Source organism: Acomys minous (genome assembly GCF_964271855.1).
Source record: "Acomys minous genome assembly, chromosome: 3".
Lineage (NCBI taxonomy): Eukaryota > Metazoa > Chordata > Mammalia > Rodentia > Muridae > Acomys > Acomys minous.
The window spans coordinates 3,789,187-3,805,241 of record NC_140485.1 but is presented as its reverse complement, the minus strand read 5'-3'; the positions used below and the strand labels follow the sequence as shown (position 1 = coordinate 3,805,241).

Genomic DNA, 16,055 nt, shown 5'->3' with positions numbered 1-16,055 from the left:
CATTCGAAATGAATTTATAATTATTTCTGTAAAAATAATGGATGTAAGGTGGAGCTGTGCAGTTTTGATGGCATGCTGCCATGGGAATACTTATGTAACCCCACCTAACACCTCCATAGAGGAACACAGTAACAGAGACCTGATGTGTGCACAGCCGCCCGTGTGACCCCACCTAACACCTCCATAGAGGAACACAGTAACAGAGACCTAATGTGTGCACAGCCGCCCGTGTCACCCCACCTAACACCTCCATAGAGGAACACAGTAACAGAGACCTAATGTGTGCACAGCTGCCCGTGTCACCCCACCTAACACCTCCATAGAGGAACACAGCAACAGAGACCTAATGTGTGCACAGCTGCCCGTGTGACTCCACCTAACACCTCCATAGAGGAACACAGCAACAGAGACCTAATGTGTGCACAGCTGCCTATGTGACTCCACCTAACACCTCCATAGAGGAACACAGTAACAGAGAACTAATGTGTGCACAGCTGCCCGTGTCACCCCACCTAACACCTCCATAGAGGAACACAGCAACAGAGACCTAATGTGTGCACAGCTGCCCGTGTGACTCCACCTAACACCTCCATAGAGGAACACAGCAACAGAGACCTAATGTGTGCACAGCTGCCTGTGTGACTCCACCTAACACCTCCATAGAGGAACACAGCAACAGAGACCTAATGTGTGCACAGCTGCCCGTGTGACTCCACCTAACACCTCCATAGAGGAACACAGTAACAGAGACCTAATGTGTGCACAGCCTCCTGTGTGACCCCACCTAACACCTCCATAGAGGAACACAGTAACAAAGAGAGACCTAATGTGTGCACAGCTGCCTGTGTCACCCCACCTAACACCTCCATAGAGGAACACAGTAACAGAGACCTAATGTGTGCACAGCCGCCTGTGTCACCCCAGCTAACACCTCCATACAGGAACACAGTAACAGACCTAATGTGTGCACGGCCACCCCAAATACCAGTTCATCCCACTGCCGCCTCCTCTTATGCTGCTTTTGTGCTCTGGAGGGTGCGTTTGGCCAAGCTTCTTTCACAAGCTGTAGCCTCAGTTCGTAGGTGCCACTGTTAGAGACACGCAGACACCTCACCTACTCTCGTGCTGTGTCATGATTGTTCCTCAGGTAAGTCTGTTCATGCCAGATTCCCAAGGGGTGGTTTTCTGAAAACTCGTCCACAGTCACTGACGTTGGTTCCCTTGGTGTGTCCTCTCAAGGTGATGGGTTTCTACCACCAGGCTGAGAAGTTGTCCCTTTAGTTTCTGGTCGTGACCTCAAGCTTTCCCATGTTCTGCCAAAAGCCCTTGTCACCATCCACATTTTTTGGTTTTTGTTTGTTTGGCTTTTTTTTTTTCTCGGTGTCCACGAGGAGCTAAGTGGAGTTTTCAGGCTCTCTTACTTACCACAGGTAGCTCACGGACAATCTGTACTTGCCTTAGCCCACGCACTCTATAAGAGCTGTGCCTGTGTCTCAAACAAAAGCCAGCAGGAGGCATGCCTGGGGGGAAAGAAGGAAGAGCTACGTGGAAAGGCGCTTTCATGAGGTGGAGACTCTTGCTTCAGCGAGGTTTCAGATGGTTTGGTGTTTGTTTTCCCTGTAAAATGTAGCAGGACAGCACTAAGATTAATGACATGGAAGATAACAGCTGTACAGGGAAACCCTGGACCCAAACAATCTCCTTCATGTCACACTTGACTGAGGAGCAACTGTGCGACCTTCCAGGTGTGACAGTCAATTCTTAGTTTCTGTCCGCCATGCTGCCTGGGTGTGCTGGAATCGAGCAAAGTTGATCTGCATCTGTAGTAAAGACATCTCCGGCATTTCATTGCACCAGTGTCTGCCTGCCAGTGCAGAGGTAGGGACGTGCTGCTTATAAGGCATCGAAACACATTTAGAAACAGATTTCCCTATTCACACTGCCAGTTTATTTACTCATATGCATAGAAAGACAAGAGTAAGAAGCTGTCCCACGTCATCTGAGTGACGATTTCCAGGCCCTCTGGCAGTGAAGCTGAGCTGCCTGTATCTCACTGTGGCCGTGGCGCGCTCTACTCTGTGCGAGGACTTGCCCTGTAGTTCTTAGCCTGTGGGTCTCAACCCCCTTGGGGTTGCATATCAGAAACCCTGCATATCACATATTTGCATTCCCATTCATAATAGTAGCAAAATGACAGATATGAAGCAGCAACAACATACTTTCATGGTTGGGGGGGGTCATGGGAAAATGTATTAGAGGGTCGCAGCATTAGGAAGGTTGAGAACCGCTGACAAAGACATTGACCAACGTGCAGACAGCACTGTGGCAGGGTTCCCGGGGTGAAGGCAGGGTGTGAGGTGCAGTGCTGAAGGATTCTAGAAAGCTTTTGTGGAAGCTTGTAGTCCATGGCTATTTTAAAAAACAACACATTAGTCATAGACAAACTATTATATTTATTAAAATGCAGCTGACATTTGACTTTACTTTTTTGCTCACTGACTTTAATTCAGTAAATAGATACATCACTGCCACTTTGGCTTTTCACAGTTTTACACCTGAGGCTGAAATGATTTTTTGGCCCTGAGTTTTTGTTTTTGTTTTTTTTTAATTTCCAAGATTTCATAAATGTCAGAGTCACTTTTCCCTTTCAGGTTTTAAAAACTAGATAAAATTAATATTTAAAGCGTTATTGTAAAAGTGATTAACTATCTATCTCAATAAGCATAAATCCAATTCACAATGTAGCCATGATACAAATCAGAATCGTTTGGTTCTCTTCTCCTGTCCTCACTTTCCAGTTTTATTTTTTCATAAGACCCTAATCAAAACAAACCAAACCAAAAACCCATGTGAAGGTGCCTGAGTGCTTCCACATCTGGGCTAGGTCCCCTGGATGCCATTTTTATCTCCTTGCGTGAAAGCAGCTTGTGCCAAACACACAAAGGTTAACAGGACTCAGATAACACAGCTTAATGGGGTCAAATCAAGCTGATTCGTGATCACTATGGAGAAGAATATTCTCCTGGGGGAAATACTTGTACTGAAAAATCCCATAAACCAAACCACTTGTTTATCTGTCATTCCCACAGAGATAGTAATGTAATTACTCTCGTAATTATCTTCATTAGTGTCAGGCATTATCTACAATTCATTCCTCTGCTTGAAGAGTATGTTTGTTTATTTGCTGGTTTTTTCCCCCTCCCCTCTCTGACTTGGCCGAGTTAAGAGTTTTGTATTTGTCAAGCAGCATGCAGACATCTGTGCTGCGCCTCTGACATGCTCTCCCCTAAGATAGAGACCGCTGTCTTTCAGCTCCAGTGCTCTTACGCCCACTCCCTGACATCTGCCCTTCATTACTTGGTTCCCGTGCGACCACGACGACAGATTGTCTATCCTCTGGAAAAGCTTGGCATAAACGCTCCATCAAAGGAGGTCTGCAAGGATCAGGTGGGTAGCAGGGCGGCAGGCACGGAGGCATGGTGCCAGCTCCCGCGGGCTTGGCAGATGGGGTGGCAGCCCTGTCTTCACCGAGCAGGCTGCTTCTTAATTACAGGGAACCTGGCGCTCATACCCTTACAGGCGGTGCCCTGCCAGGGCTCCCTGCAGCCTTGCCCTCAAGTGGTTGTTTCATAGCAAGCCTAAAACAGCCGGGTCTTCCTTCACAGGACACAGCAGGGGCACACTGCATTGCTGCTGGTCCCTGGACAAATGAGTGGCCTAGAGCCACCCACACACCCCAGCATATTTATCTTCTTTTCTGCCCTCAAAAGAAGAATCCCCTTTCAATTGATTGTTTGCTTTTAAGTCAGCCAGTGGTCTTTTTGCTGCTAGGACAAAGCTGACAGAGAAATGTCATGTCTTAAGCTGTTTTGTTGTTTGTTTGTTTGTTTGTTCGTTCACTTGTTTGTTTTAATATGCACACACAAAAACTCCCATGAGAAGTAAAAACATGTCACAGCCTTGTTCATTTTACCTGCCTTGAGATAAAAACTAGCCCTGGGATGCCTTTATGACAGACCAGAAAAGGGACTGGAATTTGTATGTAAATGTTCATGTATGTGAACACAGCCATTTTTTGGTTGTTGCTGTAATTTTAATGGAAAACAGAATCACGTTAACTTGATCATGTAGGCTTCCAGTGTTCTGTGCACTTTGACCTTAAATGAGTTTAAAAACAAAACATCTCAGTCACTACGATTTGCAGTTCCTGAAAGCTGAAAAGGAAGGCTTAAGCATTTAGAGCACTGCGTAGATGAGGTTCCTCAGCCAAGCACAGAGGGAAGGTGGCAACACAGGGCTGGCAGCTCAGCTTCCCATGGGGTGGGGACTGACCAGGTCCAGCGCAGACGCCACTTCAAGTCTGACATGATCCTTACATTGGTAAAATAATACAACTTATATTTAGTTTCTAACAATTAAAATTAAATTTGAGGAGCGACTGAAAATGAACAGCATTTTTTTTTAACTTTGTATTATAGACGGTGGCAAGCAGGTACAATTATATAGAAGGTAGTGGCCTACTCCCACCCCCCTGTGAGGAGAGGTCTTTCCCTTACTGTTTTTTAAAAATGTTCAATCTGTCTTAGTTTTAATGAATTAGTTCCTGGAAAAATGAGAATTAAAAAGCAAAGACAGACAGATTCCAAGTTCTATAATGCCACTCTTAGCTTCCACAGACACAGGATTACGCTGCCAAACTTCTGTAGAAGCTGTCATGTGCTTAGGTCTTCACAGACTGGATCAGCTCACACATGGCACACCTCAGGGCGCACTGCGACCTCTGTCCGCTCTGCATCTGGAAATGGTGATTTCCTATTCTTGGCCACCTCGGATCCTCCCTCTCCTCTCATATCCCACCCCCCCCACCCCTCCACCCCCCGTATCACTCTGAAGCAGATCCCGGGTAGCTGCTGTTTTATCCATGAGCATAATCTTAGTGTTAGTGTGCACTGCACTCTAGACAGTACGCATGGCCCCACGTGGAGGACGGGGAACGGGGTGGGGGCGTGGAGGTGGGGGGGGGGGGTGATGCATGTGGACATCCTAGAACCAGACCAGAGTGGCTACGTGCTGTGTCTGTTGTCTTTGAAACAGCTTCCATGAGGAGAGGGGCCTCAGGTGGCAAAAGGGTGTGGTCTCACCACATGATGCTTTCTTTGCGGCTTGTGTATCAGATCTAGTGAAGATGAGAGATGCTGCCCATTTGCAGCCATCGCTGAAAGCCTTCGCATAGACAGGGCTGGGCCAAGAGAAGGCCTTGTGCATTAGTGGGGCTCCCCTGACTTCAGCCAGCAGTCTTGTGGAAGGAGTGGGAGTGCTTGAGGCATGCCGAGCTGTGACATGAGGCATGTGCATGTTGTTCCACGCGTGCTGGACGAAGCTGCCTGTCCTCTTCCTGTCCTCTGAGAGCCTCTGGAATTGAGCTGCACTGAGATGAGCTGCAGCTCAGGTGGAGGGAAAGCCAGAGAAAACGTTTGGTTTCATGAAATGGTTCTAGCATTCCTTCCCAGGCTGGCGTGATTTTTCACTCATTGCTAATATTTAATAACTTCTTTCCTGCTCATGTCAGGTGTGTGCCTCCTTCTCCTTCTAGAGTCGTGACAAACATTGAGGCACAGTGGAAACTGACAGTTCAAACCTGGGGTCCAGGAGAAAAGTGCTAAGAGGGCTGGCAAGAAAAGCGATGGTGCGGAAGTTAGCTGCCTACACAGTGCTGTGGTGTTTACAGTGCTGGGGAATTGTGCTTAAGAAACACCTCTACTGTTCCTGACCACCTCCAATCTCAACATGTGGCTTTCGTGAGATTAAGATTTAGCAGGAGATCCGGAAAGTAGATCGGTGGCATTTAGCCTGCACAGCACCTGCAGCCTGCAGTCAGATCGTCGTCAGCTTTGCATAAAACAAAGATGTGTGAAGGTTTCAGGGCCAATGACATTGTCTGGTCTGGGGCCAGAGCTCGGTTGAAGGGCGCTGGTGTGGGGTGTGAAAGGCCTTCTGTGTGACCCGCAGCACTGCCGCAGACAAACCTCACAGCAGCAGCACAAAACTTGAGCAACAACTTTGCAAACATAAAGGTCCTATCAAAGGTCAGCAACATGATATCTCACATAGAGTGGACCTAAATATTAAAAAGTTGAGGTGCTGATTTACATTATTTAAAATTGCTTTGCCGAGTAACCACCATTTCTCACAGAATTCCTTCTACCCTGTAACCCTCACATCCCTCTGCCTTAGCTCCCACACCTCACTGGTGTTGTTTCTCTCCAGCCCCTTGTTTTTCATGCCTTCTGTCTTGCTTAGAGCATCTCTGAGTAGTCCTCCCTCGTCCCTCACTTTCACCTAGGAAGCCAGTCTTCAAGGGGGACACATCACTCCAGGCATGAGTAATGGGATAGAACGCGTTTCATCTCGGTGGGTTGCCAATTTGAATCTGGCACACGGAAGCGGTGATTGAGACTCACCACTGTGTGGTGGGGCAGTGCGCCCTCCCTGCATGGATTCCTCCCCACCCTGAGGCTACAGAGCTTCTGTCAGTAGACAGCTCACAGATTCACAGTAATAGCTCCACAGCTGACCAATAGGGATTTAAAGGCCGTAACCCACACGAAGGCTTGAAGTTTCTTGTCCAGTTTGAATGAGCCATCTCGGCCTGTGTATTTATGTTCTGAGCTATTGTCATGGAAACGCTGATGTAGATGGGGCATCATAGCTAACCGTCGTGAATCCTGTGACCCAGAGACATACTCCAGATTTGCCTGAATTCTCTGTGCAGACAAGCTAATTGAAGACTGGAGCAAGTTGCCTTTCTCTTACTTTGGAGGTCTATCGAGAAGTACGTTTTCCTCTCTCCTGCCTGTACCCTAGAGGGATGTTGTGTTGACTGTGTTGCTGTCACTACTCTTGGGGGAATTGCCAGTATATTATTATTTTTATTTAACTTCTTTCTTTCATGTGTTTGAGTGTTTTGCCTGAAAGTATGTCTGTGCACCATGTTTGCAGGACCTTCAGAGGCCAGAAGAGAGAGCCGGATCCCCGTTGCGAACTTCAGTGTGGGTGCTGGGAACTGAGCCCAGGTCCTCTGCAGGAGCCGTGTGCCCTGCCCTGACTCACAGCGTTAGTGGAGGTAGATGAGGGAAGGGAAGGATGGTAAGAGCTGGGACTCACACTAGGACTGGACCTGTGTCTGTAGAGTTCCTGGGGTGTCTGTGCTTTGTGTCCCAGGTACTACCTGTGCTTCCTCTTAGGGTGTTAACAATTATTTATAATGCTAAACTCCAGAAATTTGCATTATGATCTACTATTTTTATTATTTACTAAGGTTTTCATGATCTAATCTTGTTATTTTATTCTTCATCTTGATTTATAGTGGTCATGGATGAAGTATGTTCTCCTCCCCCTCCTGAGAAATCATACTTTCAGAGTGATCAGCCTTGATGTTTTCTTTGTTTTGTTTTGTTGTTTGTTTGTTTTTCTGGTTATTAATGACGGTCTGCTGAAGTCTGGACTAACTTCTTGGAGGCCTCCATTTGGATTCTCTGTGTTTGTTTTCTCTACATCTCCCTTTGTCCTTCTACAAGGAAAAATGGCAGTGTATCTAACCCCCAACCCCAACCCCAAGGGCTAAATGTCGCCGCCCTTTCCTAGTCTGTGATCCCAGGAAGTCGTCACTGGCTGGCACTCAGTTCCCTTTTCATTGGGGCTGCTCTTCCCCAGTCCAGCTGTAATTACCATCTGATGGGCGCATGCTGGATCCTGTTGCATGTGGGCATCTGCTGCCTTGGGAAATTGCATTATCCTCCCAGCACCTGCTAGGCTTTCTCCAGCGTAGTTGTTCCCAGCTCCTTCCTTAAACTTGGTAACTTTCACTGACAGTAGTCAGGCTTCCCTTGGCTGTAGTTGTGGTTGAAGTGTGTAATGTGTGTGTGGGGTTTGTTTGTTTTGTTTTGTTTGTTTAACCAAACCAAACCCCGTCCCCTCAGTTTCTTAGTCTCTCCTTGGAAGATGATTGTAAAGTTGTAAACTTGTTTTTCAGCATCATCCATGCATTGATCATTATTAATATCACCAGCACAAAGTTTCCTTGACATGAAATAGCCCCCTTCAGCCACTCCTGGGTCTAGGTTGCTTTTGCAGCCCCGTTCTCAGCTACTTTCCACATGCCTATGCTCCTCACGGGGACACTGTTCCTTAGAATGGTGCTGAACGCCTTTCTCTGTGACATGTAGAGAAATGTGTATAAATTCCCCTGTGTGCTCCATCTTTTTCTAGAATGGTACTGAATGCCTTTCTCTGTGACGTGTAGAGAAATGTGTATAAATTCTTCGTGGGCTCCCTCTTTTTCACAAATAACATACCTTCTGGGTCACTTCCTCAATTTGCTGACACTACCTAGTTAAATATACTATGCCATGTGTTTGCAGACATCAGAATGGCTTATAGACCAGTGGTTTGTCCTCGTGGCTCTCACAAATCTTTTTTTCCTTGGGAAGTGATAACTGCCATCCCTCCTGTGGATGCTGTTTGCTGAGATCTGGCTAAAGGCTTTCTGTGACCATCTTATATAATTGTTACATCAACACTTACTGCTGTGACCATTCTCGTATGTGTGTGTGTGTGTGTGTGTGTGTGTGCGCGCGCGCGCGTGCGTGCGTGCGTGCGTGCGTGCGTGCGTGCGTCAGGGTAGGGGTGACTTGTTCACAGGCAGGCTCATGGACAGCCCCTTCCAACCAGGCAATTAGTTGCCCAAATTCTCATTCTTAACCATGACTTGAAGACTTTATTAACTAACATGTAAATCTGATGCCATGGCCATTCCAGGAAACTGCACACAGAGAAGGTAGACAGCTTGACACTAAATGTTTTTTATCCCTCACATCTTTTGATACCATCCTCTTAAGAAAAGTGTCACCCACAAACTGGCCATGACCCCTCCCTCCCTAGACAGTATCTGCGCTTAGGGTCAGCGCTGTACCAGCCTGACTCTGGCTGAGTGAGGCTGGGGAGAAGCAGATGCCTGGGTCCAGGTTGGTGTGCTAGGCCTGTTTTGAGACACCAATAGATGGAGGGTGTCTGTAATTCTCTGCGTGTTGTATCAGTGTGCTGTCACAAGCCATTCAGAATTGTGGTGGCAGCTGCTATGAAAAGATATGATCCCATATGGTGGTTATGTTACAGACTTCTCAAGATTCAGCTCTGTATTGAATGGAGCTCAGCAGTGTTGTTAGCCTATCGTGGGCACGCTTGACAGTTTACTTGAGGAGCTAGGGGCACAGCTGACAAATGCTGCATGATATTTAGGAGTTGGGCTGTGAGAGGATAGCAAAGGGATGAGAATAAATTGTGAAAATGACTTCAGTGTCTCAGCAGTATTACCAGCCAATGCCAAATTTTATCATTTAGTAGAATAACTTTGTTATGGTATAAACAATAGGTAAGTTCAGGAACCAGAAAGTAGATCTGTGTACATGTACACACACACATACACACACACACACTACTTTTCTAGTTGTTATGATCAAATCCTGTGACAAAGGCAATCTAGGAAGGGGTTTATTTTGGGTCACAGTTCCAGTGAGGTGGGAAAGCCATAGCCAGAGGAGCAGCAGGCAGCTGGCTACGTTGCATTTGTGGCCAGGAAGCAAGAGTAACTCACTTTCTCCTTTTTATTCAGTCTAGAATCCCAGCCAAGGGAATGGTGCCACCTAGAGTGGGTGGGCCTTCCCACCTCAGTTAACACAATCAAGAAAGTCTCCCACAGGCATGTCTAGAGGTCCATATCCCAGGTGATCTAGATCTCACCAAGTCGACGACTGAGATCAAACACTACATTTCCTTACAAGCCACAGTTTAGTGGCTTAGTATATTTATGGAGTTACAAAACCACCGTCACTGCCCAAATTGTTAGTATTTTCTCTCTTACCTTTGCTTCCTACTCCAAGTCTTTCACAACCATAGATCTAGTCTCTGTCTCTTGAGCTTGCCTGTTTTGGATACCTCATACAACATGTAGTATTTTGTGACCAGTTCCTTTCACTTAGCCTGTTCTCAGAGTGCACCCATGTGGCAGTGTATGTCTGTTTTATTCCCTTTTTACTGCTAAACATTATGTTGTGTGGATAATGACATATTCTACTTGCTCTACAGTTGTTGGAAATTTAAATTGTGTCCACTTTTTGGTTATTTGAATAACTATACTATGAAAATTCACGTGTGTGTGTGTGTGTGTGTGTGTGTGTGTGTGTTCATTTCTTTAGACCATATACTCTGGAAGTGCAGCCTTTCATTTTTAGATTAGATGGAGCACCCTGGCCACTAAGTGGTAAGACGCTATTCCTCTTAGGGCCAGTGATGTGGAGTGACCTGACGTTTCCCTGGTACTCTGAGAGCTTCATATGTACGTGGAGACTGTGCTACTCATGACAGTTCAGTTACTGTTTTGGAAGCAGAGGTTAAAATACAGCTACTTTTGCTTCTTCCTGACCTGCTCACCTAGGCATGTGGCTTCCTGGGGTCCTGAAGCCACATTTGGAGACTAGGTTCCAGATACCCATCTGAACCCAAGAGGGAGACACAGAGGACTTCTGTCTCTTTAAGCTGTCCAAGCCCTTTGTTACAGTCCATCCCCAGTGATGGATGGCATTGCCCTTAACAAGAGTTTGCAAGTTTTCCAACCAAAGATAGATAGATAGATAGATAGATAGATAGAAAGAAAGAAGATAGATAGACAGACAGATCAATGGATCCATCCTCCTGCCCCCAGACTTTCCTGGGTGCTGATTGGGTTCTTGTCACTACTACTGTGCTGTGGGAGGGGCATCCTGTTACCTCGCAGAGCCAGCATGAGTACCACAGAGGTTCCAGAAGTCCCAGGGACACATCAGTTGCCTGCCCCTGACTGGCGAAAGGTCAAGGCCCTGGCTGAGGGAGACTGCAGCGGTCCCCTGCTCTCAGGCTGGAGCTGGACTTCTTGGCCTAGTGTCTTCTTTACAGTTTGCCTTTGGGGAGGGAAAGATTGGCAGTGCCAAAGGTGGCTTGGCTCTGGGTATTTTAAGTGACAACAGGGATTAGAGCTCCGGATGCTGCCTAGAGAAGTTGTCTCTTCCCCTTTATTAAAGATAAAATATCAAGACAAAAAGTCATCACAGGTTTATGGGAGGAAGAAATAGATGAAACCAGCACCAAATTTACTCTTTCTATCAGTAGCCCACCTTTGAAAGTATTGTGGTATCTAGGGGCCAAGGAAATGGCCCAGTCAGTAAAGTGCTTGCATGCAAACACCAGGGCCTTAGCTCAACCCTCTGAGCCCACACAGAAAGCCAGGTGTGGTGTGTGCTTGCAACCTGAGCATTAGGGAGGTGCACACAGGCTTCTGGGAGCTCTCAGGCCAGAGAGTCTAGCCTAATTGTCCCAGGTTCCAGTTGGGGTGGGGGGAGGGGCAGGAAGTGCCTGTTTCAAAAAAGAAGGTGAATGGTGCAGAGGAATGACCCCTGAGGTTGACACCTGAGGTTGACAGACACCTGAGGTTGACACCTGAGGTTGACACCTGGCTTTCACACACACCTGTGCTCATGCACCCCCACCACATGCTTTTTCAAATATGCACACACCCATTCACTACCACAGTGTGTGTGTGATTTTTAGTGAAAAAAGCCCCAGTTGATTGGGGGAGGAACACTGCCTTCTCCACTGGACTTCTCATCCTATGCTTGTATCTCACCCTTGAGCAGGCACCCTGAGGTGAGGGAGTTGGGGTGTGAAGTGAGTGTGAAGCCCCCAGGACGTGCTGGACTGTCCCAAGGCCACTTTATTTTGTTTTCTGTTGACTTTGAAAGCACTCACTGTTGTCTGGGGTTTTCTTCTGTCCCCAGACACAACGTGGCCAAGTCCATGACTTTTCTGGTCAGTTTTAGCTTATTAAAGCTCCATGGGCCATTTCACCTCACAATACATGATTGTAATTCTATAATTTCATCTTATGTAATGACAGAAACTCAATTTCCATGTGAAGGTCAGGCGGCTTCCAACCCTTCTGCTGAAGCCAGAGAGCACCAGGGGCTCCTCTCTCTCACAGGCCCCTCCCACCTCAACATTTACCTGGCAGTTTTCATTAGTACTACTTTTTAAAGCCTTTCAGGTTCAGCTTCTTTAGGAATCTAGGAATATTTCAGACTCTCCTGAAAATGGGGCCAGGAGAGGGGGGAACTTGAAGACGTCCGAGTCTGCCCTCCACCTGTCCTGCCCCGGGACAGCCCCTGCAGTGTGGGGAGTATGCCTCCTCCCATGGTGTGTTAATGGGGCTTCTTCAGAGACCCTCCATCCTAGCGCTGAGGCCAGCATACCTGCATTCCCAGGCAGTCCACTGGCACACCAGCCATCGCTGCTTCTTGAGGCCGTCCTCCAAGGAAGGCCCTAAATCAGGGCTCCTCCTTCTGGGTCCTGGCAGTTTCCACCAGTACAGGCCGCAGGCTGCCTGTCACTCCCTCCCTGTGGCTGTTTTCACTACAGGGTTCTGAGGTGACGCTCTGGAGTGCTTTCTGTGATTTGAGGTTAAAGGCGGGGCCATCCCACATCTTCTCTGCCAGTAGAGCTTGTGCTCTCCAGATGTCGAGCAAGCCAGTAGTTTGTGGAACTCTCCAGAAAACCAGAAAGATCTTTTTTATAGCCTTCCTCTGACAATTTTTTTAAAAAAGGATAAAAAAAAACCTGTGGGTGTAAGTATATATCACATGTGTGCACATGCACACAGAGGCTAGAGGGTTGTTAGTGTCTCTGGAACTGCATGTACAGGCAGTTGTGAGCCGTCTGTCTAGGTGCTGGGAGCTTAGGCCTCTGGGAGAGTAGCAGGTGTCCTCACTGCTGAGGCATGCCTCTAGTACCAGTCTCTGACAGCTGACAGCTTCATGTTGTGTGGGAGCTTTAAATGCCATTTGGTTCACAGCTTAGATCCTTCCTTTTTTTCTGGATTTTTAAATTTTATTTCTTTAAATTGGGGCAGCATATCACATTATAGCAAAAGCTGGCCTGGATCTCACTATATCACCCAGACTGGGCTCAAACTCTTGGCAATCCTCCTGCCTCAGCTTCCTCTCCTCCTCCCAAGTATTGTAGCCACCACACTCTCTGTCACTCGGGGATATTAGGCAGGTTCTTACCACTGAACTACCCTCCCAGCCCTGACTCTGCCCTGGGGTGGACGGGCAGCTCTGAGGAATGAAGCACTTGTCCTCCAGCCTCTGCGGCTTCACTTGGCGTCTCTGCAATGCTAGATGACACCAGGACCCATGGCTGATCATAGTGGCCAGTTCCCTTACATTGGTCACTTAGCCTTTTAATCTATGCTTTTATCAACAATGCTATGTTCAAACACACCTGAGAGGATTTTTTTTGATATGTATTAACTATGGATTTTTTTATTTTGCCCTCAAAAGAGTCATTAAACAAAGAAAAACAAAGTGCAGAATTCCTAAATACATGATATATAAGCCAAAGTTTGGTATCTGAAACATGTTCAAAAATTACTAATGCTCAGGGTTAAGGATCATAAAGCAATGACTTTAATGGTGATAAAAAGAACTCACAAAATAATCATCCATGAAGCTTAAAAGGAATAACCCAAATAATGTGTTTTTATTTATTTTTTAAATTTTATTAATTTATTCAGATTACAACTCAGTTGTTATCCCATCACTTGTATCCTCCCATTCCTCCCTCCCTGCTGCTTTCACCCTATTCCCCTCCCCTAGGTCTAAGGCCGAGGGGACCTTCTCCCCCACTATTTGATCACAGGTTATCAAGTCTCATCTTGGTAGCCTGCTTATTCTTTCCCCGAGTCCATCAGGCCTCCCCACCAAGGGGAGGTGGTTTAATAAATTGTGGGAAATGATAGTGATGATCAAAGGTGACGCTACCTGTCTTTTAAATGAGAAATCATTTTGTGATTAAAAATGAAAGCTTGTAATTCCTGACTTTGAAGGCTAATTCTCTTGGCTAACGCAATGCTCTCTCTAAGTAAGCCATCAGTGTACAGAGAACACGCTCTTTCAGTGTCAGAGGTTTTCAGGCAAGTGTGCATCATGTGAAGTCTCTGTCTTCCTAGAATTTTCCTCTCAGTGGTTCTCAACCTTCCTAACGCTGTGGGTCTTCAATACAGTTCCTCATATTGTGGTGACCCCCAACCATACAATTATTTTTATTGCTATTTTGTAACTGCAGTGTTGGCTGTTGTTACGAATTGTAGCATAAATAACTTTGGAGACAGAGGTTTCCTAAAGGAGTCATGACCCACAGTTTGAGAACTGCTGAACAGCCCACAAGGGCTGGCCCACTCAGACTCAAGTAATCTTACATCCATAGACACATCTACTATAAAGCATAGTACATTTCACTTTTAGAATTTCAAGGAAAAAATTTAACATTATAACTGGTTAATAAATTTTACTTGAAAAAAATGGATATGCATTCTTGGACTGTATAAAGGGTCAGGAAAAGCCCCCTAGAAGCTGGACCGGTGTCTGGTCAGATGGAGCTCAGGTGCATCACCAGTTCCCGTAACAGCAGTATGAGCTTACACCGTAGCATTAGCGACATGCTCACCAAATCTTGAGGGAAAATATTGTTCAAGGTCTTTACAGGCAGGAGGCTAAGCGGGCCCTGAGAAGTGCCCAGTCCATCCCGAGACATGGTCCCAACCCAGGGCTTGCCTATGGGAACCTAGCTGAGGAAACGTGCCTCACCTTCTAGCAGGCGTCTCCTCATCAGAGACACCGCCCGAGGCTGTCAGTGCTCATGTGTCAGGCTGCCGTCATTCTCCAGCACGCCTCAGACCATAGTCTCCTCAAGATCACCGATGCCCTGATTGCGCCAGTAACCACCCTAGAGAAGATGAAAGCCAGAGTGATCATGTGAAACAGGGGTGGGGGAACAGGATAAACACAGTATGGAAATAGCATGGGAGCCATAAAGGATTTTTATTGCTACTTGTTGGACTATTACTTGGCCTTAGCATAGGCAGACACGAGCCACCCAGTCCAGCGAAACTTGGGGTAATAAACTTAAATCACACACTGTGCCATTGTTCCTACTTCCTGGGCTGCTTGATCCCTGCTCCCTGATTTTATGTCATTTAATGCATTAATGTTATCACCATGGTGGCCATTCTGTCTTTAGGCAGAAGAAGCTGCTTCCCAGGAGCATGGGCAGGCAGCGCCCTCTGGTCACACTAGCGAAGTTCCACTTGCCAAACCCAGCCTCATCTCTATCACTATTTACTGGTGCCTGGGGCTGCTGTTTTCACAGAGTCAGAGTGAATGGTTGCTCTCAAAATGGAATCCAGCATCATCTCCGACAAATCACCAGTGAGCAGGTCAGAAACATGGGGTGCTAGCCTCACAGAGCTATACTCCACTCAGACAGGACCAATCGCCACACACTGAATGTCTGGGTACTCTGTGTTAGTAAGACTAAGGTATGTCCCTGCTCTCATGCCCTCTGTGACTTCGGTGGCTCATCACTCCTAGCATGCTATCAAGAAGATAGGTAGACAGAGACAGATACATGTCCCAGGCTCATCCAGTTCATCCCAAAGGAAAGAGCAGCGGCCAGAGACCGAAGGACCACGGGTGGTCAGCCCCACTCGGTGACAGTGCTCTGCCAATGCCCTGCCTTCTCCAACCCAGGCAACTGTCTCCTCACCTCATGGAGCACATCCCATGATCTGTGGGTTCTGCTCTATGACAGCTGCGAGCTGCCTGGTACCCAAGACACTTGGCCATACCCGAAGCAACCTGTAGAGATCCTGGCTCCCTCAAACATGAAGACATTATTGCCAGTGGACAAAGAACACCTGCCTTATCCTCCCATGGTGGCCTGTGCCTTAGACCCTCCTGTTGGAGAGTCCTCAAAGCCCTTATTTTAAAACAGTCTCAGGCCCCTGAATAATCATATGTTCCCTGTGTGCTTTGTGTTTTTTCCGCCTCTGTTTCTTTTACACACGGACTGCAGTCGCCATCCAGGCAAGGGCCGGGAGGTGCGTTCACATCCCTCATGTAAAACATATC

The 16,055-nt window shown here is 47.0% G+C and overlaps 1 protein-coding gene across 2 annotated transcripts in view; it reads left to right on the top strand.

Moving 5' to 3' along the window:
* CFAP61 (cilia and flagella associated protein 61) overlaps positions 1 to 16,055 on the top strand; it is a 265,410-nt gene that overhangs the window by 112,053 nt on the left and 137,302 nt on the right. For both annotated transcript variants that reach the window (XM_084774689.1, XM_084774688.1), the window contains one exon: positions 3,313 to 3,447. In XM_084774689.1, coding sequence (XP_084630815.1) covers positions 3,313 to 3,447 — 135 coding nt within the window. The remainder of the gene's footprint in view (positions 1 to 3,312; positions 3,448 to 16,055) is intronic.